The sequence below is a fragment of the Excalfactoria chinensis genome, chromosome 2 (genome assembly GCF_039878825.1).
Source record: "Excalfactoria chinensis isolate bCotChi1 chromosome 2, bCotChi1.hap2, whole genome shotgun sequence".
In the NCBI taxonomy this organism is placed as follows: Eukaryota; Metazoa; Chordata; class Aves; order Galliformes; family Phasianidae; genus Excalfactoria; species Excalfactoria chinensis.
Genome location: NC_092826.1, coordinates 15,254,671 through 15,278,292, shown reverse-complemented (window position 1 = coordinate 15,278,292; position 23,622 = coordinate 15,254,671). Strand labels below are relative to the sequence as shown.

At 34.4% G+C, this 23,622-nt stretch overlaps 1 protein-coding gene across 5 annotated transcripts in view; it reads right to left on the bottom strand.

Annotated features, from left to right (window-relative positions):
- CSMD3 (CUB and Sushi multiple domains 3) overlaps positions 1-23,622 on the bottom strand; it is a 496,245-nt gene that overhangs the window by 419,074 nt on the left and 53,549 nt on the right. For all 5 annotated transcript variants that reach the window (XM_072330149.1, XM_072330150.1, XM_072330151.1 and 2 more), the window contains exon 2: positions 5,249-5,471. In XM_072330149.1, the coding sequence (XP_072186250.1) occupies positions 5,249-5,471 (223 nt within the window). The remainder of the gene's footprint in view (positions 1-5,248; positions 5,472-23,622) is intronic.

Genomic DNA, 23,622 nt, shown 5'->3' with positions numbered 1-23,622 from the left:
AGCCATTTGCATTGCAAGCTTGATCTGAAAATCCTTTTGGAAAGTAACTGGTTGTATTTCAGGTTTTTTTGTTTGTTTGTTTGATTGTATGTTTTCCAAAACATCGTGTATTTAGTCAATTAGTCAAAACAGAATTAAGAAATGTAAAATAATTTTAAAAAAGAATTCCAATTTAGATATGAATAGGAGAAGAACCTGAGTTCTTCTGTTTAACCAGTTTAAAATAAGAAAATAAACTTGGTCTTAATAGCATATAAAATAAACAAAATAGAGCAGAAGGGTCTAAAAGCACTCAAGTTAAACTTTTTAACCTGTACTTTTGAAAGTCATACATAATGTCATACATAATGGATCTAATATAGGAATAATCTTCCCTAATTGAGAATAAATAAATAAATAAATAAAATGCATCATTCTCATCACCACTTTTTATACAGATTTATCATTCACACATCAGAGATTCTAAGTGTTTGTTCAGTTTATTTCAGAACTCCATATATAATCACTGGACATCTTCACAATCATTTCCATGGGCTTTGAGTTACATCTTCAGTTCCTTTACAGTTCAGTTCTGTAAATTTCCATTAAAATAAGTGATACTTATAGTCATTGAGTAGTTGAAACCAGTTTTCTTACTTTAATATACATAAAGGGCCCCTGAAAAACATAACTTGTCTGAGACAAACTATTTAGCGTGTGGAAGTACAAAGCTCTTTAATGAAATATATGCTTTTTTCTAATAGATGGTAAACATAGATAGTCATTCCTAAAACCATTAGTGTTGAAACAAAAGGTAGTTTATCCATGACAACAATAAATGCACAACTGTGCCCCCAGTGGCGCAGTGGTTTAAGCTGCTGCCTGCGGCACTGGAGGGCCCGGGTTCGAATCCCCCCTGTGGCGCAGGGGTAGAAGTGCCACTTCGCTACACAGAGGGCTCGAAACCCGGGAGTTGGACTCGATGATCTCTAAGGTCCCTTCCAACTCGCACGATACTATGATAACTAGAATATTATTCTCAATTTCCTATATAGCTTGCTTGACAGTGTAGTTGGTAACACCATTCTGTGATGCATAAATTGCTCAGTGTAGTACCACTATTCCAAAAAGTTTAAGATAATGTTTCTCTAATATCCTTAAATATTAAGAATTAACTAGAACTATTCTTGCAGAAGTAACTATGTACATTTACAGTTTTAATAAGACACTTCTATGTGAGAGTATCTGCACTGCTTCCCTCTTAAAAAAGGTCATTTCAAAATAAAATATTCCTTCTTCATACAAAATAATTTCTACCAAACATCACTAAGAGAAGTCCATCATGAAAAAGTCTTTTAGATTATGTTCTGAGAATTCAACATTTTATCACACATGTAAATGTATTTCTATGCTTGGAGTATCACATTTCAGAGAAGAAATTTTCATAGAAGAAATCTGCTGAGATTTCTTGAAGTCTTCTACATAAGGCTGGACAATGCAGCTTCAAGGTATATATATATACCCAAAAGCAAAAGTCTATCAGAGTATTGTTTATTACAATTTATATAAAGCAATATCTCAAAAATGCACTATTAGGCAAATAGAAACCAGACTGAATTTTTTTCCAGGGTGTTTAAAATTTCATTGAGAACTTTCTTTAACTTTCTCTAAGGTGATTATAAGATATTAAAAGAAAAGAAAAGAAAAAAAAAAAAAAAAAGTAGAAATACATTTCAAGCTTATATTTGAGGAATAAAGAAAGAAATGTTCTTCATTTAAATGATAAAACAGATAATCAATTTTTCCCCTATCCATATCCAAAACTACAGTCTTTTCACACACACCAAGATTAAGTCATGGAACACTGTATTGGTATCTGGAAACTGATATAATTATAGTAAATTATGAAGGATTTATTTTTGGAAATACATAAATAAAATTACTTTGCTTATCCACTGAATAACATTTTTTCTATCATCTCTATTGTCGGTTTTGTTTTGTTTTTCCTGATAAAAGGGTTTACTTGATTTTCTTCCTTTTTGGTTGGTGAATGTAATCACTTTATATAGAAAATTATTTTTAAATTCTAAATTTAAATAGATTTTTATTTCATATAATTAATTGAAATCCATAGAGGACTTAAAAATAATTGATAGAAACCATTAGAAACATGATTCATTTTCATATGGTCTGCTTTGGCTTACAATGGAGTCGGATATAGGCAAAGAATATTTTTGCAGTAATTAACAATCAAATGTTATGAGAGGCAATTAGCTTGATTAGCATGTCCCTGAGACCTTTTCATCAAGGTTGTGTTTATAAATTCGGATTGTCAAATGCTGTACTATGCAGATTCTGTGAAGGCAGATTACTAAGAAATAATAGTTTCAGATTTCAAAAATCTATGCGTTGACTTAATTCAAGATTTTATCATGGGAGATAACATGTGTCAGTGATTGCAATATGAAAACTCTTCCCTTTATTATTTACTGTTAGAATAGAATCATAGAATCACCAAGGTTGGAAAAGACCTAAAAGATCATCCAGTCCAACCATTCCCCTATAACCAATAGCTCCCACTAAACCATGTCCCTCAACACAACATCCAGTCTTTCCTTGAACACCCCCAGGGTTGTGACTCCATCACCTCCCTGGTCAGTCCATTCCAGTGCCTGACCACCGTTTCTGAGAAATAGTACTTCCTAATGTCCAGCTTGGATCTCCCCTGCTGTAGCTTGAAACCATTGCCTCTGGTCCTATCACTAATGACACGAGAGAAGAGGCCAACCTCCAGCTCACTACAGTCTCCCTTCAGGAAGTTATAGAGAGCAGTGAGTTCTCCCCTGAGCCTCCTCTTCTCCAGGCTGAACATTCCCAGCTCCTTCAGCCTCTTCTCGTATGGCCTGTGCTTCAGACCCCTCACCAGCTTTGTTGCCCTCCTCTGAACACGTTCCAGGGTCTCAATGTCTTTCTTGCAGTGAGGGGCCCAAAACTGGACACAGTATTCGAGGTGCAGCCTCACCAGTGCTGAGTACAGGGGAACAATCACCTCTCTGCTCCTGCTGGCAACACTGTTTCTGATACAAGCCAGGATTCCACTGGCCTTCTTGGCCACCTAGGCACAATGTTGGCTCATGTTCAGCCGAGCATCAATCAGTACCCCCAGGTCCATTTCCTCTATGCAGTCTTACAGCCACTCCGCCCCAAGCCTATAGCGTCACCTGGCGTTGTTGTAGCTGAAGTGCAGGACCCAGAATTTGGTCTTGTTGAACCTCATCCCATTGGCTTCAGCCCAGCTCTCCAGCCTGTCCAGATCCCTCTGTAAGGCCTCGCTACCCCCAGGCAGAGCCACACTCCCAGCCAATTTAGTGTCATCTGCGAACTTACTGAGGGTGCACTCAATGCCCTCATCCAGGTCATCAATATTGAATTCAATAGATATTGAAGAGGACAGGCCCCAGCACCGACCCCTGGGGAACACCACTCATGACTGGTCGCCAGCTGGATTTAACTCCATTTACCACCACTCTCTGAGCCCGGCCCTCCAGCCAGCTCCTTACCCAGCCGAGAGTGTACCCATCCAAGCCACGGGCTGCCAGCTTCTGCCGGAGAATACTGTGGGAGACAGTATAAAAGGCTTTGCTGAAGTCTAGGTAGACCACATCAACAGCCTTTCCCTCATCCAGCAGATGGGTCACTAGATCATAAAAGGAGAACAAGTTGGTCAAACAGAACCTGCCCTTCATGAACCCATGCTGGCTAGGCCTGATCCCCTGGCCATCCCGCACATGCTGCATGATCTTCCTCATGACAATCTGTTCCATAACCTTCCCTGGAACTGAGGTCAGGCTAACAGGCCTGTAGTTCCCCAGATCCTCCTTACAACCCTTTCTGTAAATGGGAGTCACATTGGCAAGCCTCCAGTCTTCTGGGACCTCACCAGTGAACAAGGAGCACTGAAAGATGAAGGAAAGCAGCTTGGCTATCACCTCTGCCAGTTCCCTCAGCACATTCAGGTGGATCTCATCTGTCCCCATGGACTTGTGTCAGTCCAGTTGGAGTAGTAAGTCTCTGACCGTTTCTTCCAGAATCACAGGGGGGTTAGCATGCTCCCCAGCTGTGACTACCAGTTCAGAGAGAGGAGCACCCTGAGGATAACTGGTATGAGTTTTAAAGACAGACGTAAAGAAGGCATTCAGGACCTCCACCTTTTCCTTATCCTCAGTGGGAATGGAAGTCCTTCCATTACGAAGAATGGAAGAGCAGGGCTTGTTTATCTTAGAGAAAAGAAGGCTCTGAAGAGACCTCACTGTGGCTTTGCAGTACTTGAAGGGAGTTAGTTTATAAGTGGAAGGAAGACTCACTTTTTCATTGGGCAGATAGTGAAAGGGCAAGGAGAAAAAGCTTTAAACTAAAAGAGGGGAGATTTGAATTAGATGTTAGAAGGAAATTCTTCACTCAGAGGGTGGTGAGACACTGGCACAGGTTGCCCAGTGGAGCTATGGATATCCCATCCCTGTAGACTTTCAAGGCATGATTAATCTAGTAGCAATCCGATCTAGTGGTTGGCAACCCTGCCCATCAAGTCCCTTCCAACCAAATTGATTCTGTGACTCTGTGATCCCTTTATTTGAGCAGCATTATGCAAAATAAAATGAAACCAGATGTTCCCTGAATAAGAATACATGCTGCATTATTTATCACAATAAACATATGTAGTAAATATATGAACAATGCAATTTACATTGCTATTAAAAATGTATTGTATATCCATCAAACTACAGCTTTCCAGAAGTGGACATCTGTGTCATGACTCTGAATGATGCACTAATAAAATTATATTCTGGGAGCTCTTGATTTTTCAAATAATTTTTCACTCTTTTGATCCCTTTGTTAGAAGATGCTTACACAAACATAAACACACACAACAAAGAAAAAAAAAATAATTCTGCTTTAAAAGGAATTATCTTTTTCTGATCTCCCTAGTGATCCTCTTGTTACAAAAATTTCAGAAGTTCCACCAGATCATGTAGACTGATATTTCTACTGCCTCATTTTCACTTTACATTCACTTATCCATAATTGTATACTGTAGTGACAGTAACTTACGAAGGCTAACTTTCAGCACTTGAAATAGATTTTAAACACAACATAAATAGATTAGAATATTGAATAAGGAGAAAGCATACCTTGTAATCTAAATAAGAAATAATTCACAATGTAAAGGCATTTAAGATTAATTGTATCCTCATACAATTTTATTATTTACCTTGTCCTAAAGTTTGCAGGATGAGGATGTCCATCATATAATGATAAATAATCATATTCTTCTTCAAGAGCAAAAGACTGAAAGACAATCTGTATTCTGTTTCTTTCTTCTGCTATTATAACCCATGTACAATTTGCACCATTTGGATATCCATATGGGAAGCCAGGGCTTTCTATAGTGCCATTCAGTCCTTTTAAAGTTCCACCACAGGTATAAATAAATCCTAAAACAAACAAACAAACAAACAAAGAGAAGTTTGTTAGAAAATAATTAAATAAACAAATCACCTACTTTAAAATATCTCATTTCAGTTCATGGTTTCTATATATTTATCAATATTATTCTCACCAAACACTGAGTCTAGAGGTATGAAGACTGTATTTTAATAGAAATAGAAACAGCAACTAAATGAAAAACAGCCATAACAAGTGTGTTTTCTTTCGTGTGCCCCCGGTGGCGCACGGTGGAAGAACTGCCACTTGCAACTCCGGGGGCCCGGGTTCGAATCCCCTCTGTGGTGCAAGTGGCAGAACTGCCACGCTGCTACACAGAGGGCTCGAATCCCAGGAGTTGGACTCGATGATCTCTAAGGTCCCTTCCAACTCGCACGATACTATGATACTATGATGATATGATACACTATATAAGGACATCATATGGTAGTGTCTTTGCAAATAAATAGATGTAGATAACATCTATGACTTCATATGAGACAACATATTTGCACTGGTTCCTTCTTTTTTTCTTTGTATAAATGATGAGAAGCCACAGCATAGTTAATGACTTCCTTTGTTTTTGTGCAGTTCTGCTACAGATTATATCCATAAACCTTCTGCTGCTCATACCCAGTTCATCATGTAGAATGCTGAAAGTCTATTATGAAGAAAGTTTTTCTAAACATTAATTTTATTTTATGAAAACTGTGTATTTAAAGGCTGAATGTGAAATAGCCACCTGTTACATCACTGTATTATCTCATGTAAAGAAGCTGTATTGTGCATTTGTAACAAGAAAAAACAAACAAAAAACAAACGAACAAAAAACAAAAAAAGCACTTGTGTATATTTAAATGAAATATTAAGGTGAACAATGGACAGCTTGGATCCCCAAGTGGATTAAGAATGAAGGACAGAGCTGCCAGTGGATTCTCTTTTATACGAATATCCCCAAATGTTTTAAATAGTTCCCACATCCAAGAGATAGATTTTTTTGGACTGCTAGCAATTATTTTTTTACACAGAAAACATTTTCTAAGAAAGAAAAAAAAAAATAATAATGAAACAAGTATAATTAGAAAAAACATTCACTCAGTGTGTACTCACAGGTTTTTCTATACTCTTGTTCTGAGTCCTAAATCTCTGTTACAGCAATTATTAATTGTGCTATGTCCTTAGCACACACACACACACACACACACACACATATATATATATATATATATTTGTTTCTGCTAACTTTGCAGTCTAACTGTATGTCTACAGCCAGACAACTGATCCCTGAAATATAAGATCAGTTTTCCTTCTTTGCCTTTTATGCCCCAGAAACATCTCTTCCTCAGCTATGCTCAGCAAGCAACATCCACAAGCAGGGAGATTTCATCAATAGAGAGAAGCAGCTGCTCAGCATGCTATTTTATAGAAACATGAATTATACTTCATAACAAACTACAAACAAATGAGATGTCATTTCTCTAATTATACACACGTATATATTTGAGCTAATTAAATCATCTTCTTTATGGCACATTCACAAATATGTCATTGTGCTGAGCATTTAAATGTACAGAGATCTTTTCTCTGAAGTAAGAAACAAAAGTCTTTTAGGATTTTATACATCAAATTGTTACACTGTGAAGTAAGTTTTCCTGACAACAGAAGAGAGACACATTTTTATTTTTTTTAATCTCACATTTTTTTTATTTACCTTCAGTGATGAGAAAATATTCCTTGTATGAAGTGTAATTACTAGTTTATTATCGGTATATTGTAGATATGTAAGACAAAGAGGGAATGGAAGTTCTTCCTATAATGTCATTTGGGGTTTCTTTGCCTCATCTGTATGTGTAATAAATTTTAACCTTTTTTTTTTTTTTTTTTTTTTTCCCGCCAGTTATCTTAGAAAATACATTTTCACATCAGTGACTACACACTTGCATTTGTTCTTAGCCTTCACTGCTAAGAGTTTATTTTATTTATCACTTTCTACATGTCTCTTCCTCATTACCAATTTTATGTCAGTTTTCATTATTTATTGTTGAACCTTGGTTATTTTATTTAGGATTTCAGAAATATTTTGGAATAAAGTTTTTGTGAAACTAAATATAACTAAGCTGATCATATGATTGCTCTTCCTCCAAACACAGTCATTGAAAAGACATTTAAAATAGCTATGTCTCTACATATATCAGCTTCTTTTCCAGAAATCTGTTGTTAAGGTCTACTTTAATGACCGTTTTTCATCCAGAATTCACAGATAGTATTCAGAACAAAATTTACTTGCAAACCTTTTTCATTAAATGGAAGACTTCATTAAAAGCATGAGAAAAAGAATTTGAAAAGATTAAATTACACTAGAAAAGAGAAATGGTTACTGAATTAAGTGTGAAGATGCGATAGCATTTTCTTGACAGGTAGTGTGATTCAAAGTTCTCTTTACGGTTTCCTACTAGATGTCAAAATTCAGTTGTTTTAATCTCATCAGTCTTATGTGGAGTAATGTATCGTGAAACCATAAAACACCACTACTCTTCCTGATTTCAGCTATTCTTTGAGTGACTGTGCGGTCACACAGCCTGTGTTTACAGTAAACATCAGTAACATCAGTTCATTCCTTATCTCCTTATTCAATTTTCATTGCCTTTCATCAAGACAAGCAGTATTCCAAATCTGTACTCCTTGCTTTTGCATGTGTCATAACTATGCTGCCAGTACAGGATAGTCTTTTGCTTTTTCTTTTGCTCCTGATCATTCAACTATACTGTTTCATAATATATTTCCACATCTCTCTCCTTCCAAGCTCTCCACAACTTTTGTTTAATTTACTCTGTTGACTGCAGTCATCACTGTAAGATGACTGTACTGTGTTTGATGTGCACCCTAACAACATACTAAAGTACTTGCCTGCTTCTTTTTAAGAATTATTTTGTACTTCTTATCTTTTATTTAAAAAGCATACTGAGAAAATGGAAGATGAGTTGCTCATAGGATCTATATACATTTATTTTGATAAACTGATCTTACATCTCTTTCACAACTGTATGTCTTCAAGCAAAGTCAGTCTTATCTCAAACTGTCTCATCATCTCTGTTCATCTCCTTTTTTGTGTTTGTCTACAGTCTACCCATTTGCAAAGGTGTTCCCACCCTCCAGCTGGTGTCCCTCTTCTGTTCAGGATCCATCAGAACTGCTCATTTGTTTTTTCTCCTCTTCACATTTTTCTGCAAATTCTTTTTCTGTTTCTATTCTTTGATCTGCCATTGTCTTTGACAACATGGAGCAAAAAGTCATTTTCATGGAGATCATAAGTCAGGAAGAAATATTTTTCTAGTTCATTTCTGTTGCCCTGGATTCTTTTTCTGCTATCTTACATCATCTTAGATTTTATGGTGCCTGTGTGTTTATCCCTCTTGTTTTCTTATTCTCCCTTGTACTCTTGTTTGAGAAAACACTTGCTTCTGTGGTTTGTCATTATATATTCAGTAGTTTCTTAGCACTTAATATAATATATTGGATTTACTTCCTTCCTACTCTCCACTTTTTAATCTGCCTCCATCACGTCCAGCAGTTTGCATACTTTCCCTGCATTGCTTTGAGAAAAGAGTTGATTTTTACACTAAGGACATTCATTGGTGTCCATTCCCAACATACTATAAACTCTTACTTTCTGAGTTTCATTTTCCTTCTGTGCTCAATGTGAAAACTGCGCATAAAAGTAGCAACTCTAAAAGCATAGAGCATGAGAAGTATTCTGCATCTTCATAGTACTTTGTAATGAGACAGGGATCCATGCCAGATAGAAGGCATTACTGTTGCTACTGCTTCAGAAATTATCTTCTATTCATATAGAGTCCCATGACTATTTTCCTCAATAATCAAAGAATCCTTTATACTTCCATCTTTCTACTGAACAGCAGCTCTTACCATAAGCCTTCTACTAGGTAAGGTAGAAGGACACCAAGGTCCTACTTTGAAGAGTTTCTTTTCAACAAATCAGCTTGTAACTTGGTTGTTCTTCCCCAGGTGTAAAACTCTTTCTTATTTGCTTCTGCTCCCCAACATTTTATAGAACTGGTTGGAGCTGGTGTAGATCACCAACCATTACTGCAAATTAGTTACCACTGCATGTGAAGAACATTAAGAAAGTACTATTTTTCCTCCAAAGAATAATTTCTCTGGTATTGTCCAGAAATGTTCATAAAGATTTTAGTATTTTCTATGTCTCAGCTGTGGAAGGTGGAAGAGGAAGAACAGATTCTGCTTCTTGTGTCGACATTAAGAATGTTTTTTATTTTAACAGTCTGAGGTCTAGGAAATGGAAAGGATTACTCATGTTCACACAGACTCTGTCTTGAAGAGCTGAATTGCAAATAACCAACACAAAAACTGGATGATGTCCAACAAAAACATTCACAGTAGTTTGATAAATACATTGAAATAAATATTTTTTGTCATTAACATTCATTTTAAAAATGTATTTCACATTCTGCAACAGAAAAAATTTAGCCATCTCTGATAACTAAAATCAAAAAGGCATTAACTTCAGTATTGTCATTAATCTTTGAGGAACTTTAAAAGATGTAACATAAACCTAATACACTCTGCCATCCAACAGATGAAGATGATGAAGATAGACACTTTTCCAAAAAACACTGGATTTTTGTGTACCATTAAGTATTAGTTTACATTTTTTGTTTGTTTGTTTGTTTATTTTGTTTTTCATAACTTCTGGACAGGAAACAAACTTGTGTTTCTGTTTTAAAAACATTAATACTACAGCTATGTAATAAAAGTCTAGCTTCAACAAGTCAGCTGAAATACATTCAGAATATTATCCCCGTTTACCTTCTAAGGATATTTCAGTACTTTTCTCTTATTCCTCTTAGGTGCCTTTTATCAGTTTATTTAAAGTGCCTCCTTGCTTGTATAGCCAGAGAAGAGCAATCACTCAGATGTTACAAACATCTGGGCAATTGAAGTAGACATAAAAACAAGAAAGGACATTTGGAATTTCATCATAGAATGAATTAAAAATCCTCCCTGGGACAGAAAGCCTGCCATATTTAATAACTCTCACACACAGTAGTGCTGCCAAACATGCAGGGGAATCAGATTATTTGGATTCATATAATAAATTTCTGATCTCAGTGGTATTTTGACATCTTGCTTCTATCTTCTGGTTATGCAAATAAACATTCTGTGCAATGACTTTATAAGTTTTGGACAAAACCTCATGGAAAGTGCATTCCTGACTCTCTGTCCATCTGATTTTTTCTCCTTCTGGAGAAGAGTGGATACTCTTCCTGCAATTCTTGCACTTGAAGAGTCAAAAGAACTGATTGCAAGCAGGAATTTCTCCATGACTCTCAGATTCCTGGCAGCCCTAAAGAGGACATAATATCAAAGTCATATCTGGAAATAAATTCATACAGATTTAATTTCTGATTTCATGATAAATGTAATCTAAGTAAAAGATGTGAAGAGACATTTCATTGTAAAGATTAGATGTTGAAAGAATTGTATTAAACTAGCCTTTCCTTTTCAGCCTTCTTTTCTTTCCAAAGTTAATCTTAAATCCAAACTTTTTGTTCTGTGCTTAATCTTTTAAAGTTACTTTATTTTTAAACTAAATTTTATATACTTTCAAAGTTAGTTTAAAATATCACTTAACAAGATCATATGACCTGGAAGACCGCTCTCATAGTAACACAAATTGCTAGCAGCATTTTGGAGAATTAATGTTATTTTACATATAGAAAAATTTAATTTGCATATATTGCCTACTTGATGCTCCAGTGCTTATAGCAAAGAAACTGATTAAAAAGCGCTGGTAAAAGTAGTCAGCCCTTTCTACATATACTGCGAGAAAGATGGTGGCAACCAATAAAACAGGAGGTAAACTTAAATGTTTTAAAGTAGTTTATCATTAAGTTTAATCTGTGTAATACATTGATTTTAAAGCTTTATTGCTATTGTTTTGTTTTTGTTTTTTTTTGTTTTGTTTTGTTTTTTTGCACTAAAATTGGAGTATTGATTTAACTGCAGAACACAGGTCTCTGGACAGTGAATAAACAATAGGGCTTGCTAATTATTTTTGAGGAAAAAAAAAAAAAAAAGTTAATCAAATTTTCCACAACAGAATAATTACTTAGCTGTACTGAGGAATTTGTAAATAGAGTAATTATTAAATAAAATTTATCTTTTGCCATTTACAGAGAAAAAAAGTGGAATGCAATAAGTATTTAATCACATATTTGGTGTCTTTCTTTCCTTCCTCCTTTGAAATTAACAATCAGACCAAAATCCAACTATTCTGGATACTGTCTGTATACTACCCCAGTATGAAACAAAAACTCTTTTGTTATCTGTGACAGCTACTCCTTGTATTTCTGTTGATAACATATTTTCATAGAATCATAGAGCCATTCAAATTGAAAGGAAGTTTTAAAGTTCCAGCTCTCCTGTGATGAACCCAGCCCAGCCTGACTTTGAATGTCTCCAAGGATGGAGCACTCACCACATCTCTGGGTAACCTGTTCCAATGCATCACTTCCCTATCTGTAAAAAAATATTTTCCTTGTAGTCTAAATACTCCCTCTCATAGTTAGAAGTCATTTTCTCATGTCCTAACACAACAGACCCTGGTTTTTCTTATGGCCTCACTTTAGATATTGAAAGGCTGCCATCACCCCACGTTCTTCTCCAGGCTGAACGGCGCCATCTGTCCCAAACTTAAACAATCATGCTGAATAATCTGCACTCATGATAAGCAAAGTTAGAAGAAAAGGTAATAAGAAATTTCAGTAGAAAAAGAACAGATGTATGGATGTAAAAAAAACATCAAAAAGAATTCAAAAAACAATCACTGAAAATCACAGAAATGGATGGTAAAATGTGAATGTAAAAAAAAATAATCTAATTTCAATAGCATAATTTATCTTAGCATGCAAAACTACTGGAGAAAGGAGTTCTTCTGTTTTAATAAATTATTCTTGTAAACAGTGAGATTTTATTGTTGACTGAATGTCTTCATACTGATTTGCATGTAACAAGGAAATTTGGCATACTATTTCTTGTAGCTCCTGCTGATGGAAATGGTGATAATTTGACAGATGCACTAGGTAATAAGTATTCACAAATGTATATTGCACAAAGTAGACAAGTACTTCATGCCCAGGAAAAACTGTATATTTCTGGTCTGAGTTTATTTTCTTGGGTTTCATCTTATATCACTACACACAGAAAACCAGTATTAGTTATTTCTTGAAGCTTAATAAACAGTTGCTAGATAATGGCTCAAAGCACAACCTTCAACACTCAGTTTCTCCCTCCCAGTCATTAATAATCAGGAAAGGCCTGTGTCGCCTCTTATCAAGTTAGCAACATATAATTTTCTGTTACATTTTGTGACTTCATAATTTTAATTTACGTGCTCTTTGGTTTTAGCTTACTTCATCTTTTCACTCCATGGATCTCATCCTGTTTTCAGTACTGATGTCTGCTTTTGTTAGCTAGTATTTGTAAAATTAATCAGTATCCCACATTTCCAAAAAATTGTTGGTCATGCTGCTACCATCTTATCATAAATAATCATCCCTCTCTCATATGACAAATTAGAGCAAACAAGAAAGATATTACTTTGAAACAAATAAAGAATCTCAGCAAAGTATTAAAATTTCCTCTGCTAAGCAAAAAAAAAAAAAAAAAAAAAAAAAGTTTCATGTCTTTCTCAGACAGAATGTACTATATTCTTTGTATTGAATATTAGACAACAGTAATGCCTTACCTTACAAAATTTTCAGGAGGGGGGTCCTTAACACTGAATGCTTTAATTTTATACTCAAAAAAAAAAAAAAATGTCCTTTTGGCACCTTATGGTAACACAGATGAATATCATGAATATCAGTAGTATGGCAGTAGGGGCTGAACCTTCCCACCAATATTGTTATATTTTCTTGCTGTGTCACAGATGGCAGCAGAGAGGCAGTCTAATATTAACACCTGACATAGAAGCATATACAAAGCCAAGGTAAGGAACTGAATTCCTCCAAGCAGAAAAAAAATTGCACCAGCTGACTTTCTTGAGTCTTGCTGAACATTTGTAATTGATAGCACAGTGAGTGGTGTGTGGTGCAGGGGCAACAGCAACAGTGGACCACTTCTGCTGGTGCAGTTTTTTATAAATGCAGTATGCTGGTTCTTGTCCATCACTGACAAAAAGAAAATGCATAGGTAATGGTGTTTACTATGTTAAGAAACAGTTTTTATAGATGAGATCAAAACTGTGTTCTTTGTATCTGTTGTAGTTTCAATGGAAATAAATAGAAGGTATAGAAAGTTAGATAGAGGTATAGAGAGTTAGTATGTTAATCTTGACAACTGTATGGTCAGCAAATACAGTCACATAAATATGGATTTACCATGAAATATTTCAAATCCAATCACTTCCACTCGAGTAATTTTTCTAACCTTTGTTAGCATGAAGTCTTGTTCCCGAGCTCTTTATCATATGGAAAGAAATTAATGATTACTTCAAAGAAGAGATGGAAATAAGTCCCAAAGACCTTGTGTGGCACTTTGTGTTCAGTGACAGCTGGAAGCATAATTAATTGGAAAGTCTGAATATTACTTCACAATTTTATTTTTTTTTTCCCATCTAATGAGTTTTTCTAAATTAAAGATTCTTTGATTGTATATCGAGATACAACTTTATAAAGGCATCATACTGCCAAAATGAACTTCTGTTGTAAGTAAAACTGACATGGTTAAGTAATGATAGGAAAAGGGGGAATGGTTTTAAACTGAGTCAGATTTAGTTCAGATTTAAGGAAAAAGTTTTTCTCTCTGAGGATGGTGACATGTTGAAACAGGCTGCCTAGAGAAGTTGTGGATGCCCCAACCCTGGAGGCATTCAAGGAAAGGCTGGATGGGGTTCTGGGCAGCTTGATCTAGTGGCTGGCAACCGTGCACATAACAGAGGAGTTGGAACTAGATGTTCTTTGAAGTCCTTTTCAACTCAGGCCATTGTATCATTCTATTGTATGATTCTATGACGCACCATGAAATAGCTGGTTGTTCATAGTAGTTATTCTCATACATATAAAAGTTGATTTCAGGCATTGCTTCTCTGTGTCCCCCTAGAGTCTTAACTCACTTACATTGTTATATAGGATTTAAGCCAAATTTGTAGACATCTATATTTTGTTTATGCATCAGCAGATTTTCTTTTCAGTCTTAATTGCATATCTTCTGACTAGTTTATCCAGCATCCTTCAACTACTGAATGCAATCCAGAGTGTTATGTCATCTTTATGTTTCTATAATGACATCCATTCTGCTTTCATCTGCTTACAAATGAGGTGAGGAAAACAGGTTTTTATTAAATGTAGGTGTTTAGAGTGACCTAACAGCAAGTTTCCTATTATTGTCAGTGGAATGCTGAACAATAAATTCAATTGCACCTAGTCATACATATCAGACTACACAATCAAATTAATGGACTCCATAAAGTCTCTACTGATTATGATGAGAATTTAAGTACCTAGATCAACTTGTTTTGAAGATGATTCCTGATAAGCAAAGGAATCCTGCCTAAGATAACTTTGTGAGTCAGTGATTTCAAGTTATTATATTAATACCTTTTATTTTCCCAAGAAAGCCTCCCAAGGTAGCTAAATTATACTTCAAATGTTCATAGTCCTTTATTTTCCTGCGTCTTTCGTGGAGGAAATGAGGGTGAGCTACCTGAGCACACTGCAGATCTTCATTTCCCACTCATACATATAAGAACACAGAGTCGCTGTCACCACTGCTCTCATTGTAGTATGCACAGAAGCATGCACAATTGTTAGTTTTGCAAGGAGAACATCTTCTGTCAGTACAAAAAGAAGGCACCAAACCTCACTGGTAATGACAATATCTGATTATTTTTTATCTTCCTTACTGTAATGAGTTTCTCACAGATCCAGGGGGGAGCAGAAAGTCAGTGGGATGTTCACCATCTCTCTCCCTTTGTAAGAGAGGGAGACATGGAAGATCCCAGGACAGTGACTCAAATTCTAAAATCAGACCTTTATGTGTGTGAGGTAACATTGGTAGAGAGAAAGCAGTGGTGAAGAGAACAGTGAAAAACAGCAATACTGTTTAACCAGCTCTTTAAGAAAAGCACAATGTAAATTTTATCAGCTCTGTGGCTGGTGCAAAGGAATGTCCTGCAATGGGTTTCTCTTTAGAATTCTCCAACGCTTATCACATCAGTGAGTAATAGCAACAGCTTTAAAGGAATAATTGTAAGCATTTGAACAAGGGCTAAAGAGCAAGAATAGTACTCAATAATAGTAATAATAATAATAATAATAGTATAATAATAACAGTAACCCTGTAACTTCCTTATTCCCACACAAAATATCTTCTTTTCATGTGCTGCAAAATGTGATGCAATAAAAAGTTTTAATTCGTACCTAGTGTGCCAATAGAATTTTCTACAGAAATATGTATTCTTTTCTCTCATATTTACTATCTCTATAATTAGGAGTATGATTATGCTATCAGTGCAGTGAAATTAAAATAGAATCCACACCCAGTATGAATAATTCACCCAGTGTGCCTGGAAATTAGAGAATTTTCAAACAAAAAATAATTATGTTTTTCTGCCTCTCTTAATTACTTTGTTGTAATTTAAGATATGTGACAAAGTTATTAGTACAGTATAAAAAGCTTGAACCTATGCAAAGTGAACCTAGCAACTTTTTAAAATAGCACTTACTTCTTGGATGTAAGACACTGTTGACTGACTGTGGTAAAATTCATATGATTTATGTGGTAGGAGGGAATATAACTGTTGCTCAGTGCATTCAAAAATCCAGAGTGCTCAGCTATAATTGTATACTAATAAGACTGTAATTATTAATATTGAAAAAAATGTCTTTGAATATGTTCTATGAAGCACTATATGAAGGATATAATGATTTAGGTTGTTTAACAGAGCAACTGATAGAACTCATCTGAAATCTTAAAGAAAGCAGATTTTTATGAAATAATAATAATAATAATAATAATAATAATAATAATAATAATAATAAAACCTGTGTTTTGTTACTGACATCTTGTCATATTTAAAGTTAATCTGTACTCTCCGAAAGAGCAGCATACGTACAGGAGCAAAGTACAGAGATTATTCCATAGTCCTTCAAAAACACAAAAAATATGCAGAGGTAGAGACAAGGTAATCAAAAGGTTACCTTCAAAACTATTCATTCAAGATTACAACAGTTTGTACTTGTCTGAAAAATGCTTGCATATTGTTAAAGAGAAAAACAAAATAAATTTACATCAAAATTTATTTTTTTTACACTAGACTTAGGTGTAATAAGCAGCAATAAAAGAAACCTGTCCACTAGATATCCTTTGAAACAGGAGATTTGACACTGAAAGACACCTCCAAATATTAAGAAATGCTGAGCATTAAGAATCTTCTGATGAGAGTCAGACCCGCCCTTTATGTTAATAAATCATATAATTTTAAATTTTATTTAGAAGTCATGGTCTGCTTTCAATTAATCTTATTATTTATGGAAAAAAAGTTAGAAAACTCTGTTAATCTAATGAAATATAATTATATAATAATATTGAAATATATTACAAAATCATATTTAGCATTCAGAAAATCAGAAGATTTAAATTTCTAGATTAAATCAAATCAACTTTTTTTTTTTTTTTTTTTTTTTTTCCTTACAAAAAGTTGAAGCTCATCTTGTCATATGGTTGTAAGATTCTGGTTTTATTTTAGTTTTAAACTCATAGACACTGAAAGTCCCACTACTGTGTAAAATCCACAGATAGGAAAATGCATCAGGTAACTCCAACCTGCATAATAGATTTCCTGCTGAGTGATAAATACTGCACTTAACACTAAAGAGATCTCACTTTTTGAAATGAAACTGTTCCCAATTTATCCCACTGCTAAAACTCATTCCTTTCAGCAGTACAATCATTTTCTTTGAGATATCATGTCATAGTATATTACTATAGAAGGAAAATTAAAATAAAGTTATGGGATTAATTTAAACCTTATATATATCCTGTTCTTATTTTTGTTATTTTGTTTCATTAAGTATTTGCTTTATACAATTACTATGTTTTTGTTTTTTGTTTGTTTGTTTGTTTGTTTTATTTTCAGTATTTGTTTCTATCTGCTGCCTGCACTCTGTTCTTACTCAAGTTTATATTGCAGTAAATTGTGCAGTGTTATTTTCAGTTTTAAAAATATTTACAAATACAATTTTCATCACCTTCATTATCATTCTCTAAATTAATATGAAAAATGAAAAAAAAAATCAGAATTAGAGAAAATAAAATATTAATTAATTACCAAATGATAGCTTTTAAAACTTTTTATCAAAGCAAACACCACTTCATTTGTCTCTTATTACTATGGGCATTTATTGCCTATTTAATCTTTCTGTAGCCTGCACTACCTGTTAAGGGGGAAAGCTAACATTTAAGATATAGTAAAGAAATGTGCTGAGGTGTTTCATGTGTCTGAGTTACAAGATTTTCAAAATGCCCACAGAATAATGTTGAAACACTAGCTACAGTTACCCTTCTCATCAGTCTCTAAATATCAGAAAACCTTGAACAGGTAAATATAATCATATCCTGTGAATTTTCCACTTCAATGAGTGACCCAGAATCAGGAAGCTTATTACAGCTAATGAGCTCAAAAAAGATGAAAGAACACTTACAGACATACACTGAGCAGTTACTAGGCTCAAAAAAATATGGCATTCCTTGCTATTTTTCTCCTTAGTTTTCTCCCTTACTATTTCCTGGGATTTATCATGGCAAAATACATATTGAAAAAGTTAGAGAAAGGCATTCGCTAATCCTAATAATTAATTCATGAGGATTAATTAATGGGGATCAGACGCCAATGAATACAGGCTGGCATAGCTACATTTACTTTGAGCTAAGATAACAATACCACCTGAAAATATAAACCACAGGGAGGGAAAATATATATTTATATATGTATATATATAGAGAGAGAGGGAGAGAAAGAAAAGGCAATACTGCTGTCCACAATTATATCGATAAAGCGTATTGCCCTCAAACATCTATAAATATCCACTTGAAAATTGAAAATGTGTGATTTTTTTAAATGCTTCTCCGAGATAAGGGAGAGAAAGGTCCAACCTGCAAAAACAGAATGCTTCTGAATGAAACGTCTTTCCTTTTCTGCCTCTAGTACTGTTTTCTCCCTTATTATAACACATTAAAAAATGCCTAGTAAAGTTCTTGTTTTATTCCTGCAATTGTGATGATTTTAGAATGAGACAGGACAAGGATGGGGACAGTGCGCTATAGTGTCTGGGTATGGAATAAGAGCCTTAATAGTACTTAAAGCGTTTAGATTACAATTAGAAGGCCTCAGTTCCAAACAGCCTGGCTAGGTATCTTCTATGATGCTACACTTCCGCTTTCAAAAAACAGAAAGTAAACAAAAAATAAACATGTATTATTATGTATTATTCAGTTTATATATTTTGAAGGCAGGCAGACTGATATAAAATTATCTGTTAATTTAAATCTTCTTTCTTAATCTTTAAGCTACGATCTAAATAACATTTCAAATTAAGAACATAAAAATAAAAAGTAATCATTAAAAACTAATCTAATGCTGTTATTTTGAATCAATACTTCTGAAAATTGTTCACCTGAAGTACTAAATCATAAATTTAAATGGAATAAATGCAGTGCAGTTAAGCAAGTTACAGTGGTGTAGAACACATGATAAATGTTTAACTGCATTCATAAACTAAAACAATAAGGAAACTGCAAGAAAAAACTGTGCAGAGGCTATTCTCCAGTGATGAACAAGAGGCTGAATGGCATACTTGTGAAAATCTGCTTGATGATCCAGAATATGATTTGTCTTTCATACTGTTGTCACCACTGCTGAAATGCACCATTCATTGCTTCACTGTGCTAACAACCACTGTTTGATCAGTCAGCATTAGTAGGTGAAATTTCCTCCACACTGAAGAATTCAGTTAAACTCCTGACAATTTAATGTCAGACACCATTTTGTCAGATTGCTCCTCAGCTGCCATCTGTCACACAGCTACAAAATGTAATGGATTACCATTGGTAAGGTTCAGTCTCTACTGCCCTGTCTTCAACATCTGCCTCTAACATCATGGACCAACCTGAAAAAAAATAGGAGTCATTACTTTTGGAGTTAACCTTACATGCTCATGAAATTATAGCCATGTGGTTTTCTCCCATTCTATTACTTTGCCACTTCTGGAATTTCTAAGATTAAAAAACAATCAAACAAACAAACAAACAAATTATTCCAGTGCCCTTGCTTTGGAAATCTCTTAAACTTACTACAACTAACCTAGCTTAAACTTACAACAACATATAAAAATGCATTGGATGAAAAGTTACCTGGAGCTGCACTTGAACATTAATAATTTGACTTCATAAAAAAATACACTAGACATAACCTTTCCTCATATTTTCATTTTACAGCTACAAAATTACAACAAGTATGAAATTAGACAGCCCAAATGATACATTTCTTGACAGTGTCAAGGCCTCTGAATCTTTGCATGCTTTCAAGCATCTTGAATTTCTCAATTAACAACATAGAGAAAAATGGTAAATTACTGATTTATAACCTTTTCTTATGTATTTCTGCTATGTTTGTTTTCTATGTTGAAGTGATACTCATCACACTGTTATATCTGATTACAGAGTCACTCTGATGACTGGCATGGCCATTTTAATACCTGAACATTTATTTATTTAAAAGTTAAGGTTTTCTCTTAAATATTCCCCTTCTAGTTGTTAACCAAACATATTGATCTATATTTTTCACACAAGCAGTCCAGTAGAGACAAACAGATGCCTTCTTTTTTCTTACAATTGCTTTATTGCTTCCCAGTGAATCAGTACTTGCTCTCCTTCACAGAACAAAGGAAAGAAAGAATGGAGTAAAACTCTTTTGTTGTTAACTGAAATAATAGCAAACCATGTGAGTCCAGATTCAGAAGAATATGTGTAAAAAATAAAATGTTTTGCTGCAACAATTTCCCTTCCTGTGAAATATTGTGGAAGTCTAACACAAATCCTGTTTTCCAAAACACCAATTTATTTATTTGTTTGTTTATTTTAGAAATACATAAGACCTAACCATTTCAGTATGAAAAACTTTGAACTAGATTGTGAAACTGCTGACAGTATTATCCTTTGAGAACTCCTCTGGTTTGAAAGTGAAAGAAAGTTGAAGGCACTCATCCCTCTGATTTTTTTCTTATTCTTTTTCTTTCTAATAATACAGACACATTGAGACAGAATAGCTTCTGTTTGATTTTCATATATAAAGTGGCTAATATGATGCCATTGGTTATTTATCTGTCTTTCTAGGCTATCTTGCCAAAAAAACTGCAGTGTCCTCACTGAAGTAGAGAGCAAGAGGAAAACCACTGTCAGCTCTAAAAATTATGTTTGTTATTTGCACTTAGTCTTTCCATTATTCTTCAGAGCAGGTTTTACTGCACAGCAGAAATACTTCTAATTTCTCCACAGCTTCAAGAGAATTTCAGCTGAGATTATACATAACCGTAATAGCATATAAAAATGTAAGTATTGCAGCACTTGACAATATAGCATATTATCTAGATTAGAAAACAGTGGAATCCAGAAGCAGCACATTTTCATAATGAAATAGCTGAAGCTAAAGAACAGTGTTCACAGTCAATGAGCTTTAAACAGAATAAAACAAACCACTTATTTTATTAGTATTACAACAAGTACTGAAATAGATTTTGTGTTTTAATGTATTACAGAATAAAAGAGATAAATGTCAAAGCTAAGATTATTGTATTGGGTTGCCATATTACTCAAAGAGTTCTTCAAAAATTGCTTACTGTTACATGCTTACTTAATGAATTCTTTATCTATTTAAATAAAACAGTGTGTAATTGAAAGTTAAACAATTAATGCAAGGTAATCAGTCTCAACAAGGACATTTCCCATGTCAGCTAGGAAATTTCTGGAAGACAAACTCATCTTAGCACTGTACAGTGCAGATGTATAAAGACTATTGAAATAAGACTGCCTAAAGTAAAATAAACACTAAAGCCACACAGTTCAGATGTCAATCTTAAACTGTGGAAGGCTCACAATGTTACAAGGTTCACAATGTTCCACTTAGGAAAAAGATGCAATTTCATAATTTTGTTTCTTCTTGAAAATACATAAATAAATAAATAATAAATAAATTGTGTTTTCTGTCAATATGGGCTTATCCATGTCACATTTGTCTAAGCATACTGTTAGTCTTTGTGATAACTGGCTTGTCTCCATATACATAAAGGAACAAGAATACTATGCCCTCATTAGAGATTTGAGCCTCTGCCACACATTACCCTAGTATTGTGGAAGACATAATGGGAAGTTTAAGACAGTAATAGAAGGTGGAAAAGGGGAAAAATCAAGGTTATTTCAGGAGGAAAAATATGAAAAGATGGAGAGTTAAGTAGAGTTGGGGAGAAGGAAAAGGAGACTTGATATCCATCAACAGTTCGTATGTGCTTATCTGATCAGCAGTTTGGCTATCAGGCAGGCCAGGAGGTACCAGCTAGCTGCTGCATTGGGACCTTGAGTCTGGGGTTCACTGAGAGATTATTGTTATGCGTTTGTATGTGCATGTATGTGTGTGTTCGAAGCATAACGACACAGGAGCCTCAGAGGACAGATGTGGGGGATTCCTGAGTGACTAAGGACTCTTAGAGGATCCCTTACATGATTCTTTTTTGACTTCAAAAATATTTTTAAAATAGATGTGGGAAAAATAGGAAGAGAAATATTAAAACACGCCCACTGTACTCATGTCTTTGTAATTCTATGCTTTCCTATGTCCTATGTTTCAAGGTAAAGCACATTTTAACCTCCATAAGTTAAGTAAATCATAATTTGGTTGGATGACATTTGTGGAAGATCTGTCCTAAGATAATCAAGAATAACAGAAGAGTATAAGTAAAACACAGTGAATATAATAAAAATAAAAAACATTAAAAAAAAAAACTAAACGAAAATGAACAAATAACAATGTGTCAGAGCACAAAAACAAGCAACAACAACAGCAACAAAAAAAAAAAAAAAAAAAAAAAAAAAAACATAAAAATGTTAGACCATTCCAAGTACGATGCAATAGAACTGAAAAGCAAGATTTTCAGAGAATGAGATTGTCTGCCTCACACTTTTTAAACAAGCTCTTTTGAATGGATAGAAAATACATTTCATACAGAATTGCGTTTTTAACTGATAATATGTATAAATAATGCTTGCAATTTTATGCTGTGTCACTGCTGCTATCTATCACAAAGCTCAAATTAAAAACATTTTGTTGCTTAAAAGACAAAGTGTAGCTATTGTGAAGTAAGGTTCAGACATCATCTGTTGTGAGGAAACCTTGAACTGCATGCATTAGTATAACTGGAATGCTCCATCTGCTGGCTTCCAGGTCCATTGCAAAAATGCAGCATAAATTCTTGGTAAAATGTTCTCTCATTTCCTTCAGACAGCATAAAACTAAGCAGCAGAAACAGCATTACTTTACACAGCTGACAGGCACACTCTATGAGATGACACTGATAATTTCTATTATCTACGTAAGCACATATTAGCAAACAGTTTGCAATCAGTTATTCTTAACTGACTAATCTGTCAGAGTTCTGGAAGTTAGAATGTTACAGATTTCTGGGTTACAGGAGTATGGAAATGCAACAAATCTCACTCAGTCATTTTTAAAAAGTATTTCTATCTAGAAGATCCAAATTATTTTTAGTGTACCTTCTGTCCTACTGCAGTCACGTCTTTCTGTATTAGGTCTTCAGATCATGAAGAATTCAGAGATGGGACGCAGTTAACTACAGGAGAAGGATGAGCATGCTGCACACTTACAAGTATCATTCTCTATTTACACTCATGGAATAATTTAAAAGAAAGATTATGAGGGAGCAGTTTAAGTGAGAATCCTATAATGAATTTGAATATCGGCAATTTATAATTAGGAACTTTCTTCTGATTTTCCTTTGGAGGCAAAGAATCACGAGTTTATAGAAAAAAATAAAATAAAATTTTATACAG